Raw genomic sequence first — 19,862 nt, 5'->3', positions numbered from 1 at the left:
AGGGGTCTGGGCCAGCATCAGCTCTGGCCCACTTTATGGGTGGAGGGGTCTTGGGGGGGGGGGGGGCGCGTCAGATCTGGCCCTCTCTGTGGGTGGGGTCTGGGGCGCAGCGTCAGCCTTGGGCAACTCTGTGGATGGTTGGTGGTCTGGGGCCGGCGTCGGCCCCAAATAGTACTATAATTGTCCCAAGAAGCTACAAAAACGGGCTGTAACAAATTTTCTTCTATAAATAGACATTAATAATAATAATAATCTTTATTTATATAGCGCCATCATATTCCGTAGCGCTTTACAAATCATAGGGGACATATACAAATATAATAAGACGGTACAGGGTAAAAACAGTCATATGGAACAAAAGTCTATTAACACTATATACGACTAGAAGTTATATATTTGTATTACTGAAAATTTCATACTCCTCCTCGGCTGAGATTACTCCTCAAAAATGGTGAGAGTATTATTACCCTTATGGAAAAATGTTAGTGCGACCTCTGGAGCCTGCCCTGCCCCAAGTGGTATACAGCCTGCCCTGCCCCAAGCATGCCAAGCTAATAAAAAAAAAAAAAATAAAAAAATAAACTTTAATACTCGCCCTCCGACGATACTCCCCTTTAATACTCTGCACGGCTCCCGGATTCTCGGCGGCGGCTTCTCTCTGCATTCTTCACTAGCCGGCAGTCGCGTTCATGCGAGCGAACGGAGGGCGCGCACTATGATGCGGCGGTGTCGCCGCCGATGACGTCATCAGCGGCGACACTGCCGCATCATAGTGTGGGCCCGCCAGCAGCTCGCATGGATGCGACTGCCGGCTAGTGAAGAATGCAGAGAAGCGGAGGCCGAGGATCCGGGTGCCGGAGGGTGAGTATTACATTTTTTTTTTTAATTGACTCGTGTATAAGCCGAGGTAATGTTTTTCAGCACTTTTTTTTTTTTTTTGTGCTGAAAAACTCGGCTTATACACGAGTATATACGGTAATCAGTGTATAATATAATGTTTTAATACAATATGTATTCTGTTCTTTTTAATGGAGTTAAGGATTTATGTTTCCAGGCACAATTCTATTTTTAACTTTTTCAATGGTTGTTTATGATGTGGTAACTAAAGTTGAATACCAGAATACATCCACAAGATATCAGACAGCACATAGAAAGGAACGTGATGGATGGGTAATGGCCCTTCATACAAAGGACCATTTGGACATGCTGTTGAATTCTTGTAGAAATGAGTTTTAAAAGTAAAATGTTGCTATCTAGGTCATCCAATCCAATAGAAGGCGATGCAGCACTCCAGTAGATTAAATGACTTTTTTTTTTAATTCACCAAGAGTGAAAAAGTGCGACGTTTTAGCCCCTCAATGGGGCTATTCTCAAGCATTGAGAATAGCTCCATTGAGGGGCTGAAAGGTTGCACTTTTTCACTCTGGGGGAGTAATAAACACCATTTACTCTACTGGAGTTCTGCCTCGCCTTCTTTTGGATTGGATTACTTATTCGCTTGCCCTGGAGTCGGGTTCGCTGAGGCCTATACCCACACTTGTATTTATTGTCCATTACGCCACATTGCTGTTTCAGCCTTTATTTTTCTTGCTATCATCTAGGTCTATATTGGTAGATCTTCTGTGGCCTGCACCCTATATATTCAATGGAAAGTGTGAAAGATTCTGAAACTAAGATGGCAAAGTTGAAACCAAAGGACACTATCATGCGGCACCCACAAATACTGGATGAGGCCCTTCATTACTTCAAGCAAAGTATGTAAACATGTTTGCATTTCTTATGATATATTCTTGAAATGCATCTTTTAAAACTGTTACTAATTTATTTCTTTTTATTTTGCCTAGTTACTACTAAAGTCTCCTTAAAAGGAAATCTTACTCTTATTCAACATCTTACTAAGATAGAGTCTATAGGCCTCAAACATGGAATTCCAGCAGATGGTGTTGATATACTGCTAAGACTTGCACTTAGTGGCAACCTTGGTAAAGTACATTTTCATTTTGGTATTTTTGAAAAATACCAAAATTAATTCATAACTCGTGTTTACCAAATGTCTGCTTTACTGAAAAGCCTAAATAGTAAAATTTCATAAGCTACATAACGGAAACTATGCACCTCAGCGTGTGGGAAAAACCACTTTTACGAAGTTGGTTAACCCTTTTTTATAAATTATTATTTTTTTTTTATTTTAGAGAGGTTAAAGGAAATATACCATCAGTAATCTAGTAACTGCTGAGTCCAAGTGCAGGGAGTTCAGGTGACTCTCCAGCACTGCCGACCGCTGTATCCCTGTGTGTCCTTTCCACACTGTTCTTTGGGGCCACGCATGCACAGTTAATGCAGGCTTGCCGGCGTATCTGGTTCCCTGTGAATGTGCAGAAGCTCCATGTCATGTTGCCACCTTCATCAAAGATGCATATGCTTGTGGAGCTGCTGCGCTGTAAAGTGATTAATACTCAGGATATGGGTGAGGAGAGAGAGGAGTCATATTTATAGCCTATAAATCTGCTATAAATTTGCTGTGGGCATCAATTGGTTAAGGTATAAATATAATTTTTGTTTTGTTTGCATTCTTTAAGCTGAAAGTGTGAATACACGAATCCTGAAGTGTCTGATTCCTGCTACAGAACTGCATCAGAATTGTATTACTTCAGCTGTGTCTCTGTTCTGTACCGGAAAAAGTACCACCAGTACACGGGTTAGTATTTTATTTTTATGATTAATGGAACTAGAACTAAATATCTTAAGTATAAAATATAACACAATTTTCTTTCAAAGAACTAAAAAAAAGTAAATTGGTGGTTTTAAAGGGAACCTGTCACCACCTTTGTACATATACAGCTAGTAACAGGTTCCTATAGAGCTCTATTAACTGACTAACCCCCTTCTTTTAGCTAAAAATTTTTTCCTTCACAGCGGTAGATTCCGGCATTGCCTAGGATAGTAAATAACTGTTCTTAACCATAACAAAATAGAATAGGTTAACAAAAAAATATTTTTATCTCTATGTATCCATCACTCACTCTCTACCGGCATGAAACCGAATCTATGACGTTCCCTGAGTCACAGTGAGCGGCTGTGCAAAATTTGGTGATTGTAAACACGGCGATGCAAATTCCTTTTAACGCACGCACATACAAATACACACACTCGGCTTTATATATTAGATAGACCTGCATCTTCAAAACGGTAGAGAAGCGCATGCTTCGGCAAAATATCTACTTAAAGCGAACCATTCAGCAGAAATTGATCTAATAAACCACTACCAGTATGTTGCCAAGCAGCTGTCCACCTTCCAGATCATGTTACTGGCAGTGTGCTGGCATCATCTATAAAATCTAGGAGGTGGTGAGTTTAACACTGAAGTCATGCTCTCTTCCTCAGGAATCCTCCTTCATTGTAATTAATGATCCTGCATCCAAAGACAAAGATCTCTTCACCTTGACTTCAGTGTTAAACTCTCCTCCTCCTTAACCTTTTAAAACCTATTTACAGCTCATTTCAAAATTAATTTTCTGGACGATGTCACCACACTGGACCATGAAAGATGCAAAAACTAGATGGTATTGTAAACCATTACCAGAGTATTGTCAAGCAGTATAAGGCAAATTGTGGATGATGGGTTCCCTTTAGAGATCCTATGGATAAGGAGACTGAAACCCTATTGAAACATTCTTGGGAATCTAATACGGCTATGCTAAGGCCTAGTTTTGCCGCCACCTCTACAGCAAGATGCAAGCTGGAAGAACATCTAACAGCAGGAACTCCTAGAGAAGATATTCTTGCATCTTTGCCTCTTTTTCCTAAAGCTGCAAATTATATGGCAGATACCTCAGCAGACATGATTAAACTTTCACCCAGAGCCTCAACATTAGCTAACTCAGCCAGAGGATGCACATAGTTGAGAACCTGATCGGGTGACACAGGATCTAAGAACAAGCTAGTTGCCGTTCCCTGTGAAAGAGATTGACTTTTTGGGTCAAAACTTGATGATATTTTGGTAAAGGCGTCCGAAAAGAAGTCCTTTTGGAACCAGAAGGGCTTTCATTCTGACCAGTCCAAAAGAGACAACTCTTCCAGGTTCCAGTCTTTGCAGACGGAGACTTGTTGACAGAGGTTTCTGCTTCTTCCTCTTAAAAGTCCTGTCCTCAATGACGTCAGCTGGCCTGTGGGGTGATGGTTAAAGAAGTTTTGGAAAGAAGAGAAAATAACCTCTTTTCTCTGCGGACAGGTGCCGGCGGCTCTACGGCTCGTTCGGGGGCTGAATGCCAATGTTGCTGGCACTATATGCGGTGTTTGGGAGTCGGCTTTTTAATTAAGCATCACTCCTGTGTTTTTATAATTAGGAGAAGGACATGTTTGTCAAGGAGAAAGTTAAGGAATGTGATAAGGAGAGACCAAAAAAGGCACCGTCTAAACGCTGCCAGATGTGTAATACAAAACTTGGTGCCATATAAAAAGAGCTTATGCAAGGATTGTTTGGACAAGATATTAATAGAAGAGAAATCTTCATTTATGGATGAATTAAGGGTTGTGATGCGTGAGGAGATTAAAGCTTCTAGACGTTCGCCGCATAAGAAAGTCAGAGGAAATCCTGTATGTGTAGATACTGACGATGAGCAACCTTCATGTTCATATGAAATAGATATAGAGTCTGATATCCTACAACAATCCGTACCCAATGACCCTAAATATCATTTTCCAAATGAAGATATGGATGGGCATATTAAGGCATTAAGAGACACCCTTAATATTGAGGACACAGTAGAAGAAAGGTCAGTAGTTTCTTCTACTGAATTGTTTGGAGGTTTGAGAAAGAAGAAAGTACGAGTTTTTCCAATCATTGAAAATCTGAAAGATCTTGTTTTGGATGAGTGGAAAGACCCAGAAAGACGTTTAACAATCCCCAAAGAATTTGGGAACCGTTTATTATTTGATCCTGAGGAGACGAAAATTTGGGATAATGTGCCCAGAGTTGATCCCATTTCCAAAGTTGTTAAAAAAAACTGATTTACCGTTTGAGGATTCTACCCAGTTAAAGGATGCTATGGATCGGAAGTCAGACTGTCTGCTTAAGAAAGCATGGGAGGCCTCTATGGCGACTCTTAAAACTAATGTTGCAACTACCTCAGTTTCTCGCACTCTTTTCTTTTTGTTAAGACAGCTTGAGGATCACGATAGAGAAGGTACGTCTAGGGAAGAGATTCTAGATTCCATCCCGCTACTGAAGTCAGCAGCAGCCTTTCTAGCAGACGCATCGGCAGAGACTATTAGTTTTTCCGCAAGGGAAGCCGCATTGTCAAATGCAACCAGAAGGGCGCTTTGGCTTAAGCAGTGGTCAGATGTGCGTTCTAAGGCTAAGTTGTGTAGCCTTCCTTTTTCTGGGGAGTTTTTGTTTGGTGCAGAGCTGGATGATATCCTGGATAAAGCAGCTGACAGTAAGAAAGGGTTTCCGGATGCAAAGCAACAGACAAACAGTTTTTTCGTGGCTTTCGCTCAACCAGAGATCAGCAGAGATTTAAGGGCAGACAAACATGGAGACAAGGATTTGGGAATACATCCAGAGGAGGAAGAAGCAAACCGTTCCTCTTCAGTTCCACAAATAAGCAAGAAAAACGGCAATGACGCCAGAGTGGGGGGGGGGGGGGGGAAGACTGAAAAATTTTCACCCCCCAATAGGAGAACATAACTTCAAACAGGTGGGTGCTCTCAATAATCAAGGACGGTTATTTTATAGAGTTTGGGTCACCACCCCTCACCGATTTGTTGTATCCAGGCAATCCTCAGACAAACTAACAGGTCTCCTTTGGGAAGAAGTTTCCGGTCTGCTGAAGCTGAACGTGATCAGTCCAGTCCTCCAAGAAGAAAAAGGTATGGGTCATTATTCTCCCTTATTCCTGATTAAAAAAAACAAATGGAACCTTCAGATTAATCACAAACCTGAAATTTTTGAACAAATGGGTAGCATACGCCAAATTCAAAATGGAGTCGGTGAAGTCTGCCACCCCTTTAATATCTCACAATGCCGTTTTATGCACCTTGGACCTCAAGGATGCATACTACCATGTACCCATTCATCCAGAATCACAGAGAAACTTATGGTTTGCAGTGTTGTCACCCTCAGGGGAGGAGTTTCATTTTCAGTTTACCGCATTACCCTTTGGTCTCTCTTCAGCTCCTCGGATCTTCACCAAGGTCATGGCAGAGGTAGTGAAATATCTTCGAACAGAAGAGATCTTCGTGGTACCTTGCCTAGATGACTTCCTGTTGATCGGAGATTCGGTAAGTCACATGGAGAGTCAGAAGAAGACAACAATAGAGATATTGCAATCCCTGGGATGGATCATAAATCTAGAAAAAATCGGACTTGACCCCAAGTCACATAAAATAATTTTTAGGGGTATCCCTGAACTCTAACACAAACCTCCTATCTTCCACAGGAGAAAGCGGACAAGCTTCTTGGGAATATCAGAAATTTCCAGAAGAGGAAGTCAGTGTCAGTTCGGACAGCAATGAGTCTGCTGGTCGTTGGTCCCGGGAAAGAAAACAAGTCTCTTCAATCGAAAGAGAATTGAGAGCAGTCCTGGAGACATTAGAAGCCTGTACCGACGACTTGAAAGGGCATCACATAAAAATAATGTTGCCTATCTAAAAAGGCAGGGCGGAACCAGATCCAGGGAACTGCTAAAGATATCCCAGAAAATATTCTCATGGGCGGAAGAGAATCTTCGCTCAATTTTAGCCATCCATCTGAAGGGCTCAGAAAATGTAGTGGCGGATTCTCAGCAGATCTCAGATCGTTCCACACGAGTGGAGTCTGAACGAGGAGGTCTTTCAGGAGATCATTTCAAGATGGGGATTACCATCCATCGATCTGTTTGCCTCAAGGAAGAACTGCAAGGTAGAGAAGTTCTACTCACTAAATCCAAGAGAGGCCCCTTGGGGGCTGGATGCGTTCTCACAGGTCTGGAGCCAAGATCTGGTATATGCCTTTCCCCCAATCCCGTTGGTAAGCAAGGTGCTGCAGAAGCTGTTGATTAGTCCAGCCAGTCTTATCCTGGTCGCACCCTTCTGGCCGAAGAAGAGTTGGTTCCCAATTCTTCAGAAGTTAGCAGTGGACCTTCCATTCATTCTTCCCGAGAGGCCAGACCTTCTACATCGGGGACCAGTCCTGCATCAGAACGCAGGGTTTCTAAAATTGGCATCCTGGATCCTGAAAGCGCCTTCTTGAAAACGAAGGGATTATCATATAAGGTAATTAAGACCTTAAAAATAGTAGGAAACCAGTAACTCATGCCATATATCTTAAAATACAGAAAAAGTTTTGTTCCTGGTCTAAGGATATGCCTAATCAGGATTTTCCTAATGTATGTCAAATCCTTGATTTTCTACAGGACGGGTTTGAAAAGGGGCTTCGACCTAGCACCTTGAAAGTCCAGGTCTTGGCCCTGAGTGCATTCTATGACACCGCACTTGCAGAACACAGGTGGGTTAAAAGATTTTTCCAGGCCTGTACACGTCTACGTCCTACTGTTAGAGTCATCCCCTCAGTGGGATTTATCTTTAGTCTTAGACGCCCTAACTGAGAGCCCCTTTTGAACCAAATGATTCTTACAACATGCGTCTCTTGACTGCCTTCCTTATAGCCATCACATCGGCTAGAAGGTTAAGTGAGTTGCAAGCCTTGTCTATCTGTGAACCCTATTGGTCTATATCTGAGGATAGGATTACGCTTAAGCTTGACAGAAATTTCTTGCCTAAGGTTGTCTCCAATTTCCATAGGAACCAAGGGATTGTCTTACCAACATTTTGCCAGCATCCAAGAAGTCCTATGGAGGAGAAATGGCATCTGTTGGATGTAAGGCATACAGTGCTTAATTATCTTGAAGCATCTGGTCCTTGGAGAAAGAATTTAAATCTGTTCATTCAATTTGCAGGAAAACATAAAGGCAAGAAGGCTTCAAAAACCACAATTGGACGATGGATTACTAAAGCCATTAAAGAATGCTACAAGGTCCAGGGTGTCCCCCCTACCGCTTTCAGTCAAAGCCCATTCTACTAGGGCTATGTCTACATCTTGGGCGGAGCGAGGGGGAGCCTCTATTGAAGAGATTTGTAAAGCTGCCACATGGAGCTCAAATACTACCTTTGTTAAGCACTATAGACTTAATGTTCTAACTTCCAGAGATCTGGCCTTCGGACGGAAAGTACTTCAGGCTGTGGTCCCTCCCTGACTGGGCATAATTTGGTATGTCTCCAGGGGGCCGTCATGGGGGACGATAAGGAAAAAAGGAATTGGTCTCACCGGTAATTCCGTTTCCATAAGTCCACCATGACGGCCCTATTTTTTTCCCTCCCACTTGTATAAGAAGTTTTTTATGTTTTATCTATGTATGTGAAATTAACGTACTGAATAAATTTGAGTTGGATCCTATACCGGTGTAGTTATTTGATAAACACTGGTGGGAGGTTGAGGGTGTGGCCTTTTATACTAGAACTGTCAGCACTATGGGAGGCTTAAAAATTTTTCAGCGCTCAGATGCAACACAAACCTCTCCAGATCCAGTCGGACAATTCTACAACAGTAGCCTATCTCAACAAACAAGGAGGTACCAAAAGTTCCAGTCTTTGCAAATTTCACAACTGATCTTTCAATAGGCAGAACTTAATGTGCTTTCTTTTTCAGCAGTCCATTTGAACACTCAAGCAAATTATTTGAGCTGCTTTCAAATAAGGGAAAGCGATTGAAGACTTTTACCAACGGTCTTCCAGCAGATTACCAACAGATGGGGAGTTGCTTTCCTGGACCTGTTTGCAAGACTGTTTCAAGACTGGTCTCCTTTCTTATTATACGCTTTTCCCCTTTTTTATTTTTTTTTGATCCCAAAGATCTTCCAGAAGATTCTGCAACAAAAAGCGTCAATTTTGATAACGCCCTTTTTGACCATGTCATGGTTTCCCCTGTTATTGGAGAATATTGGAATCTTCCAGAAGTGTCAGACCTTTTATCCAGCGTCCAATCCTCTATCCATCCTTTTCTCAGCTACAGTTGACAGCTTGGAGATTGAGAGGAAGTTATTGACAGAAAAAGGGTTGTTCCAACCCTGTGATTTCTACTCTATTATCAAGCAGGAAAAAGACAACTTCCAAGATATATACCAGGATCTTAACTGTCTGAAAACTGATATGAAACAGTTTCTTAAAGCCTTTGACAGAATGAGACCTTTTTGTGGGATTTATCTCTGGTTTTGTCTGCACGATCAAACCCCCTATTTGAACCTATTGAGGACATTTCCCTGACAGTTCCTGGGTTATGTACCAGATAGGTTACATAGGTTTGTTCTTAAGTTGAATTTGTATGCAAGTCGAAACTGTATATTTTATAATTGTAGATCCAGACAAAAATGTTTTTTTTTGCCCCAGTCACAATTGGAGTTTCAAAATTTTTTGCTGTAATTGGACCATGGATATCAATAAAACTTCATGGCAGACACCTAACAGTTATTGTAGCAGCCTGGGACTATAGTTCAGAGAAGTTCCCCAGAGGTCACAGTAGACAGAGGGGTCCGTCTTTAATTAGGGGTCGTCTGTGAGTCAGATGCCCTTAAGTAGGGGATCGCCTGTACAGTGAATTACACCTGCGCATGCATACTAGATTACTTGGGAGAGTCTGAGGTGATCTTGGAGAAAGGAGAGTCAAGTAGCATTTGTTTGCAAACGTTTGTCATCTGTGATGGTGGTCCTGTGCCTGCTGTGGTGTTCACAGGTTTGTGAAATTTACCTATTCCCAAAGAGATCAATTGATTGATAGAGATTACCTGAGCCTGACATAAGTATTTGATTATTTGAATTTGTATTTGAAGTACAACATGGTTAAGATGATTAATATTCTATGCATGGGACACAGGAGGTGACAGGACTTGTACAATGGCCACAGGAGCTTACAATCTTATGTCGCCTACTGTGTCGTCGTCCTCTTAGTGTAAGCTCTTATGACCATTGTACAAGCACTGTCACTTCCTGTCCCCCTCCTCCTCATAGATCGTAAGCTCTTGTGGCCATTGTCACACATCCTCATACCTATACAGCCCTGGTTTCTCTTGAGACCCCCTGACTACGTGCCAGCATAATTCTATCTAAAGAGCCATTTGAGAGCCAAAAGAGCCGTAATTCCCATCACTAATTCTGCCCCCAACACTGGTTGGCTGAGCTTGCTCAGTGTTGGGTCAAAAGAACAATATTCCCTCCCGACCACCAAGTGTTCTGTATAGGGCTGAATCTGACAGAACACTTGGTGTCGGTACGAGAGTCATCCTTCAGCACAAGGTACGTGTCCCATAAAATGTCCCCTAATAGTCTCCACATTAATTCTCTCCACACAAAGTACACTATTAAAGCTTCACCAAATGTCACACAATGACCCCTAATAAAAGTATATCCCCTACACAGTCCCCTTAGGCTACATTCACATGTTGGTGCCCGGGAGGGCAGGAGGGGGTGAGCGCTGCTCGCCCCTGCCCCTCTTTAAATAGAAATATGGCTGCACCGCTCCATACGGCGCTGTTACTTTGCTGTTACTTTATTATTTTCCTCCTCTAAAACCTAGGTGCCTCTTATGGTCCGAAAAATACGGTACTCTGATTTTCATTACTAAACTTTAACCCCTAGGGGAAGCACAGGGACTCCTAGCATCATAGATTACTATATTGGAAGAAGCCTAGATCCTGGGGAAATCTTTCGTCTCGGAATATGGCTGTCATATTGTTGCTTTTTTACAGACTAAATAGTACAATTTAAAGGAAAGCAATTGTATAAAAAATTTAAATACTTTTTAAATTTTCCTTTTTTTGTTTACACTCGCAGACCCTCTTTATTCGCTGGCTGATCTCTGTATTTGATCTCATTTCATGCAAAGATGTCCTCTCATCACTTTACAACTTTTTCTTCTGTTTGCTAATGGATGACAAAATGGTAGGAGAACTTTTTTTTTTTTTTTTTTTCTCAAAGCTTTTTGGTCTTCTAAGCTCAATTGAGAGAGGTTTCAAAATGTGTATTCTTAAAGGCAGACTACCAGTTTATGAATGGTTATTAACCCCTACGGGACACAGCATCTTTTGGCCTAAAGGACGCGGACCCATTTTTCAAATCTGCCCTGTGTCACTATAAGTGGTTATAGCGTGGGAATGCTATGAGATATCCAGGGGATTTTGAGATTGTTTTCTCGTGACACATTGTACTTCAAATTAGTTTAAAAATTTGGATGAAATCTTTTGCGTTTAGTTATGAAAAAAAACAAAATTTGGCAAAAAATTGGAAAAATTCTATATTTTCAACGTTCTAAATTCTCTACTTTTGATGCAGATAGTCATAGCACCCAAATAAATTCATAACTTACATTTCCCAAATGTCTGCTTTATGTTGGCATGGTTTTTTTAAGATTCCACATATTTTACTAGAATGTTCTGAGGCTCAGAATTTAGGTATCATTTTTCACATTTTTTGTAAAATCACCAAAACCCGTATTTAGATGGACCTGCTCAACTTCTAATTGACACTGAGAGGCCTAAATAATAGCTAGACTCATAAATTACCCCATTGTGGAAACTACACCCCTCAACGTATGAAAAACCACTTTTAAGAAGTTTGTTAACCCTTTAGGTGTTTTATAGGGGTTAAAACAAAACGGAGGTGCAGTCTGAAAATTGTAATATTTTTTCACAATACACTCATTTTGGGTGGAAAATTAAACATATACAATGGATTAAATGAAAAAAGGCTCCACAAAGTTTGATACCCAATTTCTCCCGAGTACACCGATACCCTATATGTGGTGGTAACCTGCTGTATGGGTGCACGGCTGGGCATAGGAGGGAAGGAGGCGTCATCCAGATCCAATTTGCTATGTCACATTGTACAGGCTATAATTTTTTTCTTTTTTTATTGAGGACCTATAGGGGCTTATTTCTTTTGCCACATGAGATGCACTTTTCTGGTACATAATTTTGGGGCATCTATAGCTAATTGGTGAGATTTAATTAAAGCTTTGTTGGTCGAGGAAATGAAAATCGTTAATTTTTAGGAACATTTTTATGTGTTTTTTTTTTGGCCGTTAACCATACCATAAAAATAGTATATTATTTTTATTCTATGGGTCGCCACGATTACAAAAATACTTCATTTATATAGATTTTTTATTTTTTTCCATTTTTACTGAATAAAAAGTAATTTGGCAAAATTGTTGTTAATTTTAGCATCACCGTCTTTCATATGCATAACTTTTTTATTTTTCACCTCATAAATCTGTTTAAGGGCTTTTTTTTTGCGAGAAGGATTGTTCTTTTTAGTGGTCTTATTTTAGATTGCGTAACTTTTTTAAATCACTTTTTAGAGCATTTTTAAAGGGCATTAATAAAAAATCATCTTTTTTTCAGAGAGAGTTTTTTGAGGTTGTTTTTTACGGGGTTCACTCTGCGGGTCTAATAACGATTTTGTTTTATTATGCAGATTGTTACGGACGCAGGGATACCAAATATGTGGGGGTTTTGTGTATTTTATTCAATTGTACTGAATAAAAACTAATTTGGAGAAAATCGTATTCATTTTAGCATCACCATCTTTTCATATGCATAACTTTTTTATTTTTTGGCAGATAAATCTTGTTAGGGGCTTATTTTTTGCGAGAACAGTTGTTCTTTTTAGTGGGCTTATTTTAGAGTGCATAAAATTTTTTAAATCACTTTTTAGAGCATTTTTTATAGGGTATTAATTAAAAATTATCTTTTTTTCGGAACGTTTTTTGCGTTTTTTTCCTCCGGCGTTTACCGTGCGGGTCCAGTAATGATTCTGTTTTATTATGCAGATTGTTACGGACGCGGCAATACCAAACATGCGGGGGTTTTTTGTGTTTTTATGTTTTTTATACTTTATTAAGTGTTTTTATGGGAAAGTGACATTTTAGGGGCTTATATTTTTATGTATTTATTTTTTATTTATTATAATGTGTAGTGTTAAGTGTTTTTGCATAATTTTACTTCTACATACTTGAACTTAAACCAGTGATACTCTGATCACTGGTTTAAGTTCAATACACTGCTCTACAATACTATTTTATTGTAGAGCAGTGTAAACTGTCTGAGCAAGCTTGCGCATGCTCAGACAGTTTACAGCCAGACCCGGAAGGGTTCTGGCTGCCATGGAAACTGGGCAGCTCCGGGGCACATGCCAGTCCTCGGAGCTGCCCAGGAGAGGATCGGATCCCCCGGTAAGCGGCACGGGGGATCCGATCCATAGGGGGAAGACCCTTACACGCCGCGGTCATGCTTGACCGCGGCGTGTAAGGGGTTAACACCCGCGATCGTAGTCGGCTCCGATCGCGGGTGTTAGCGCAGGCTGTCAGCTGTACTAGACAGCTGACAGCCGCTGCTTCTGGTACCGGCTCCGTTCGTGAGCCGGTGCCAGAAGCAGGACGTTATAGTGCGTCCTGGTGCGCTAAGTATCTAGCCACCGGGACGTACTATAACGTCCTGGTGCGCCTAGGGGTTAAAAGAAGCATTGTTTAGGATGCTGCAAGAGACCCATCTTTCTTGTTTTCCATCAGTCATTTTCGACTGGTTGAATACAGAAATGAAAAACGTAGCAGTTTTTGTTATCCTCTAATTTATTGTCTGTTACTATCTTCCTTCCTGACTGTCCCCAGTGGTTGGATCCGGTTGGGGCCAAACCACAATTGTGCCCATGTTTATTCTGCTGCACTGTTTTGGATTTGGGTTTGGATTTTTTTGAAGATCACCCTGATGGAAGAAAGATTTTAATGTTGTGTTGAGCACATAGCTTTCTGAAATCAAAAATCACAATCTGTAAATTAACACTTTTTTTTTTTTTTTTCTTTTATATCTAACTTTAGCAAACAAAACATTTTAAAGGAAACCTACCACTTGTAGTGGCAGGTTTCCGATGGCAATACCGAGCACCAGCTCAGGGTGAGCTGGTGCCGGAGCTTATTTTAGTTAGTGTTTTAAACCGCGGTATCGCGGTTTAAAACACTTTTTAAACTTTATAGCCGGCGCATGGAGGTACGCGCTCGGCGCTTACCATGCGCGCGGCTCTCATTCACTTCCTATGTAGCCGCGCGCATGGTAAGCCCGTACCTGCCTGCGCCGGCTATAAAGTTTAAAAAGTGTTTTAAAACGCGATACCGCGGTTTAAAACACTAACTAAAATAAGCTCCGGCACCAGCTCACCCTGAGCTGGTGCTCGGTATTGCCATCGGAAACCTGCCACTACAAGTGGTAGGTTTCCTTTAAATGTTTCTATATGTTTATCATCCCTACAGTGCCCATCTTTATGCCACCTCCTGTACCTGCTAACAAGAAAGGAGCATGGTAAGAACAAAATATTCATCCAGAGATCTCTCAATTTGTATGTACCAAGTATAAGCCGAGCCTAAATTTAACACAAAAATCTTGGAAAGCCTATTGAGTATAAGCCTAGGGTGGGAAATGCTTTGGGCAGTCTACACCCAGTATCTAGCCAGCCAGCACATGCGCACCCCCCCCCCCCCCCCCCAGTATCTACCCAGCCGCCCCCTGCGCCCAGCCTATAGAAGGAAACCACCCCCCCCCCATAAACTCTCCTTTCCCACGCCCCCCGCAGGTCCTTTTTGTGTTCTGTAGCTCCGTCTGCTGGTCTCCGCACGCAGCTGACGTCATGGTGTGTGTGCGACGCAGTGCGCGGGCACCCTAAGCTGGACATGGAGCTTCAGAAGAGGACCTGCAAGGTGGGGAGGGGGGGGGATCAGAAAGGTGAGTATAGAGGGGCTTTTTTCATAGACTTGAGTATAAGCCGAGTAAGGGTTTTTCGGCACTTTTTTTTTTTTTTTTTGTGCTGAAAAGCTTGGCTTATACTCAAGTATATACGGTAAGCTGTTAAAGGGGAAAAAAATCGTCCATAATATTGAATGGAATGGCAGGCTGCTTGCTTTACCTAGCATTCAGTCGATTAGTGAGAATGGGACCCTGTTTTCTTGATCAGTGGACGTCTGTCAGCCTGCCATCGTTCAATTTATCCCTTAACCTAGGGGGGCTAAAAATCTGGCTATCTATAATGATTGAAAATTATTATGAAAAACAAATTGTTCGAGGTGACAGGGCTTTTTAACTATGAGAACTATCAGTTTGAGGAATAACCTTCCTCAGGCACTGGTCACTGTAGGAACAACGGAGAGCTTCAAGAAGTGCCTAGATGCCTTTTTACATCTAAATAACATTGATGGTTATTTTATCTAGAATTGTTTCCCCTAAATCCCTTCCCTTCCTTGGTTGAACTTGATGGACATTTTGTTTTTTTTTTCAACCCTAATAAACTATGATACTATGTAACAGTTTTGCCAGGTCTAGTATGAGTGAATTAACCAATAAACTGGATGCCTTATCTTTAAAATGGGATCACATTTTAAAATAAATTGATCAAGCTTGTAGAAGCAATAACATTGTGTACATAAGGCAGTTTTATTCCCATTTTCAAAGCTCAATATTAATAAATTGTAAAAACCTGTGGGGTCAAAATGATCACTTTCATTACTCTGTAGAGTAGAAGCTGTTAAACATCACTAGTTTATTTCATTTATCTGAATTTATTTTTAAATCTCAACAGTAAAAGCATACAGAGTCCGGAGTCTCCTTGAACTTCAGAGCAGAAAGGTATGCAATGCATGATTATAAGGCCCCATCCACAGTGTATTCTCTATTATGCTCATTGAAATGAACACTCTAGCCCAAACTAAAGTTTCTTACATGTTTCCTTTATAGTATTCAGTTTGTCCCTAACCTGTTTGTGGGGAAATCTTTCATGCATTACCCTCACCATACCTTTGATTATTTTGCTTTTACCACTGATTTACTCCATTAATTACTAGTAATAATTTTTCTTGTTGCAAGGCTATAAAATCCTGCTAGGAAGCCTGAACTGTGAGATCCTTAACTGTTGATTTGTGGTATGGAGAATTTTAAATTGAGAGAATCCTCGCAATGCATTCCCAACTAGACAAAACGGTCTTGTTATGCTTTGGGGATTGAGAACAGATGCACACATGATTATCGCCTATTTCCTGAAAGAGATTTATGCCATCAGTGTTCTGAGACCTTAGGTACTTTGTTCCATTTACTGTGGTCCTGTCCTGTGGTTAAGGGATTCTGGGGACAAGTCTGCAAATTCCTATTTGACAAGATGGCTGTAGGATTTTCTGAGGAGCCCTGAGCTCTGCACCCTGAACTGTTCCAGTCCACCACAGATTAAGCTTTCCTCATTGAAACTTCATAAACATATTGTGTCAGGAAAACGGTGACTAAAACTTGGTGGGCAATCATCCATAATCATTATATTTACTCAGGATAACAAAATAACAGTGAATTTTTTAATTCACTGTTATTAACAAAAATACAGCATTTCACAGATATAGGTCCAACCTGCCTCTATCAGTCCTGGTGTACACCATTTCAGTTGCCCCTCCACATGACCCTGTAACTTCTGACTTTGGGTCGGGAGACCGCCATCTTGGATTTCTGTGTGACAGCATGCAGATGAGATTTCAGTCTCTCTCTACTCTTTGCCTGTAGCCATACCTCATACATGGAGCTCAGAGACGCTCACTGATCGCTTCCTGGCACGACATTGTGATCAGAGTGAGAGGCTGCAAACTACAAGGAGATAAGTGATCCAGGGAAGGGGGAGTCAGGCACATATCTGTGAGAACACAGATGTAGCAGGGCTAAAAGTGTAACAGTGTAAAAGTCTGCAGCCTCTGTCTGTCAGCCTCTGTACTGACACATAGAAAGAGAGATGCCTATTACACAATGTCAGAAGCCAGATGAAAGTGCATATTCACCTGTACCATCATAATCTAACGACATTGTCACTCTACAGAACTAGATGGATAATAAATTGTCTGCTTAGAAAGTCCCCACCCACACCCTGGAATTTTGCACCGAGTAGCCGAGGGAGTGATAGCAACTAAAATAGCAATAAAACTGAGTAACATTGTAAAGTAAGGGGTTAATGTGATCCTGATTTGTGTAAACATCACTAGGAGATTGAAATGTGAGGGGGAAAACCCCTTTAAAGCGGTCACTAATGCTCCCCCTTCCTCAAGAAGTAGGTATTTATCCATGGGGAAAAAGGATTAAAAAAATGACATGCTACTTTGGAGAAGTGGTCTTGAATTGCCATTTACTGCTGTTCCTCAAATTCCAACCTAGCTACATTAGTCAGGGAGGCTTCTTGGTCATTTAGTGAACAAGGCTAGTCTCATGAGGCTCTGTAGCAGCTGAGATGCATATCATGAGGTTCTACATAAAGTAAAAGAGTATCGGTAGTCCGTTGTCAGCAACGATGGTAATAAAATATTCACCAACTGGCATAACGGCAACGTTTTCAATTTGATAGGAGTCTTTTAACCCCTTAAGGACGCAGGGTTTTTCGGCTCATTTCTCGCTCTCCAACTTCATAAATCCATAACTTTTTCATTTTTACGTGTACAGACCTGTGTGAGGGCTTATTTTGTGCATAACAAATTTTACTTTCCCGTGATGTTATTTATTTTAACATGCCGTGTACTGCGAAGCTGAAAAAAAATTCCAAATGTGGCAAAATTGAAGAAAAACCGCACGTGCGTCACGTTCTTGTGGGCTCCGTTTTTATGACTTTCACTCTTCGCTCCAAATAACACGCCTACTCTATTCTTTGGTTCGGTGCGATCGCGGTGATACCAAATTTATACAGGTTTTGTTTTTTAATACATTTTCAAAAATTAAACGAATGTGTACAAAAAAGAGAAATTTTTTTGCCATCTTCTGACGCTAATAACTTTTTCATACTTTGGCACACGGAGATGTGTGAGGTGTCATTTTTTTGCGAAATGAGGCGACGTTTTCATTGCTACCATTTTGAGGTCTGTGCGACATTTTGATCATTTTTTATTTCATTTTTTATTTTATGTAAAAAGGTGTAAAAGTCGCATTTCGGACATTTGGGCGCCATTTCCCGCCTCGGAGGTCACCGCCGCCCGTAACCGTTTTTATATTTTGATAGAACGGGCATTTTGAGACGCGGCAATACCTATTATGTTAGTGAATTTTACTTTTTATTATGTTTTATATCCGTTCTAGGGAAAGGGGGGTGATTTGAACTTTTAATATTTTATTAAACTTTTTTTTTTTTTTTTTTTTTTTTTCACTTTTTTAGACCATCTAGGGTACATTAACCCTAGATGGTCAGATCGCTCCTACCATATACTGCAATACTACAGTATTGCAATATATGGCATTTTTGCAGGTCATACATTACAATGAGCCACTGGCTCATTGTAACGAACCTGCATAAGCCATGTAGCCTCGTGTCAAAAGAAGACCCGAGGCTACCATGGTAACCGATCGCCGCCCCCGATGACGTTCGGGGGCGTGGCGATCGGAAAAAAGATGGCGGTGCCCGCGCCGCCGTCTTTAAAACGCCGCCGGCGACTTTGCCGGCGGCGTTGAGAGGGTTAATAGCCGCGATCGGTGCAAGCACCAACCGTGGTTATTAGCGGTGGGGGTTTTGTGCAAAATGCAAAAACCCCCATCTCTGTATGAAGAGGACTCAGCCCGTGAGCCCTCTTCATACATCCCTTATACCTCTGCGCCGTAGAGCTACGGCGCAGAGCGTTAAGGGGTTAAGCTTAAAAGACCTTGTATCGAGCCAAAACGTTGCTGTTATGCCAGTTGGTGAATAAATAATTACTATCACTGCTGACATTGGAGTGCTGATGCTCTTATACTTTTATATTGAACCTCATGATGCACACGTCGGCTGCTTAGGAACCTCCAGAAATAAAGTGATGCATCAAAGTCCTGGATATATCCCTTTTACTCCATTCCTCTGTACAGATATATACGGATACATACAGATGGCCATGGTTTCCACAGCAGCTCCTATCCCTGCCATTGTTTGTGGTACAGCCAGTCTATTCCAGTGTCATTGTTGCATGAGAGCTTCTCATGTACCAATGACAGACAGGGCAAAATTGTGACCAAAAAAAAACCTGCAACCTGCTTTGATTCTTAATCTTAATTCCTCCCTAATGCTGGTCCTCAATGGCTTTTCTGAGCTGTCTTCTGGCCCCTGCTGCAGTCTCAAATGGAAATATGAGTAAGGTGGCTCTCCGAGCTCCTGAAAAGTATTCCTACGCACCTGGCACCTACATCAATCTATTTCTGCCAAAATTAACTCATGACAGATATTCAGGGCTGTATTTAGACTTGATGCTGCCCTAGGCATTTGCGCCCGCTGTTGGTGTCATCAGGTTATTGCTTTTGTCCAGCAGCAGCCTCCCTTCACTAATAAAATGCCCCTGCAGTGGCCTCCCTTCGCATGTCTGTATCCATTGAGAGGTATGAATAGTTGTATATAGTTCATATATTTGTGTAACTAAAGCTCCCTATTTAATGCACCCTTTAGTGTATGTGCGAAAAGCATTGCCCATTACACCACAACTTGGTAATCTATTTTGTTGGATGTTCACGCTCTACAAAGCACCTTGCTGCTTTAAGGTGTAAGGTTTTTTTTTTTTTTTAATCATTTATTTTATACTTTTTATAATTTAATTTTCTAGGGACTGCAACCACACATTCTGGGTCTTCTATCCATATATAAAGTGTTTTGTCCAGAGTTAGTTTCTCTTACTTTGCCCAGCAGAATAAAGGTAAGTTATTAACACCTCCTTTAAAATGGCATTTTTTTTTTTTTTTTTTAGGTTCTTTCCATGTTTAAAAAAAACGAGAGAAAAAAATTGGCCTGAGGGCACATTCATGCGGCTGTGAGAATATGGCCTC

General features: G+C 41.2%; 1 protein-coding gene across 4 annotated transcripts in view; it reads left to right on the top strand.

Moving 5' to 3' along the window:
* Window positions 1–19,862, top strand: part of CENPI (centromere protein I) — a 93,365-nt gene that overhangs the window by 8,034 nt on the left and 65,469 nt on the right. For 2 of the 4 annotated variants that reach the window (XM_072125778.1, XM_072125777.1), the window contains exons 2-8: window positions 1,602–1,754; window positions 1,845–1,982; window positions 2,580–2,698; window positions 10,864–10,971; window positions 14,333–14,381; window positions 15,652–15,698; window positions 19,643–19,732. In XM_072125778.1, the coding sequence (XP_071981879.1) occupies window positions 1,646–1,754; window positions 1,845–1,982; window positions 2,580–2,698; window positions 10,864–10,971; window positions 14,333–14,381; window positions 15,652–15,698; window positions 19,643–19,732 (660 nt within the window). In that variant the 5' untranslated portion in view covers window positions 1,602–1,645. The remainder of the gene's footprint in view (window positions 1–1,601; window positions 1,755–1,844; window positions 1,983–2,579; window positions 2,699–10,863; window positions 10,972–14,332; window positions 14,382–15,651; window positions 15,699–19,642; window positions 19,733–19,862) is intronic. The other 2 variants (XM_072125779.1, XM_072125780.1) reach the window with 2 other exon arrangements.

Source organism: Engystomops pustulosus, chromosome 9, assembly GCF_040894005.1.
Source record: "Engystomops pustulosus chromosome 9, aEngPut4.maternal, whole genome shotgun sequence".
In the NCBI taxonomy this organism is placed as follows: Eukaryota; Metazoa; Chordata; class Amphibia; order Anura; family Leptodactylidae; genus Engystomops; species Engystomops pustulosus.
Note: the sequence above shows the minus strand (reverse complement) of the source record. Positions and strands in the feature narration are given on the sequence as shown.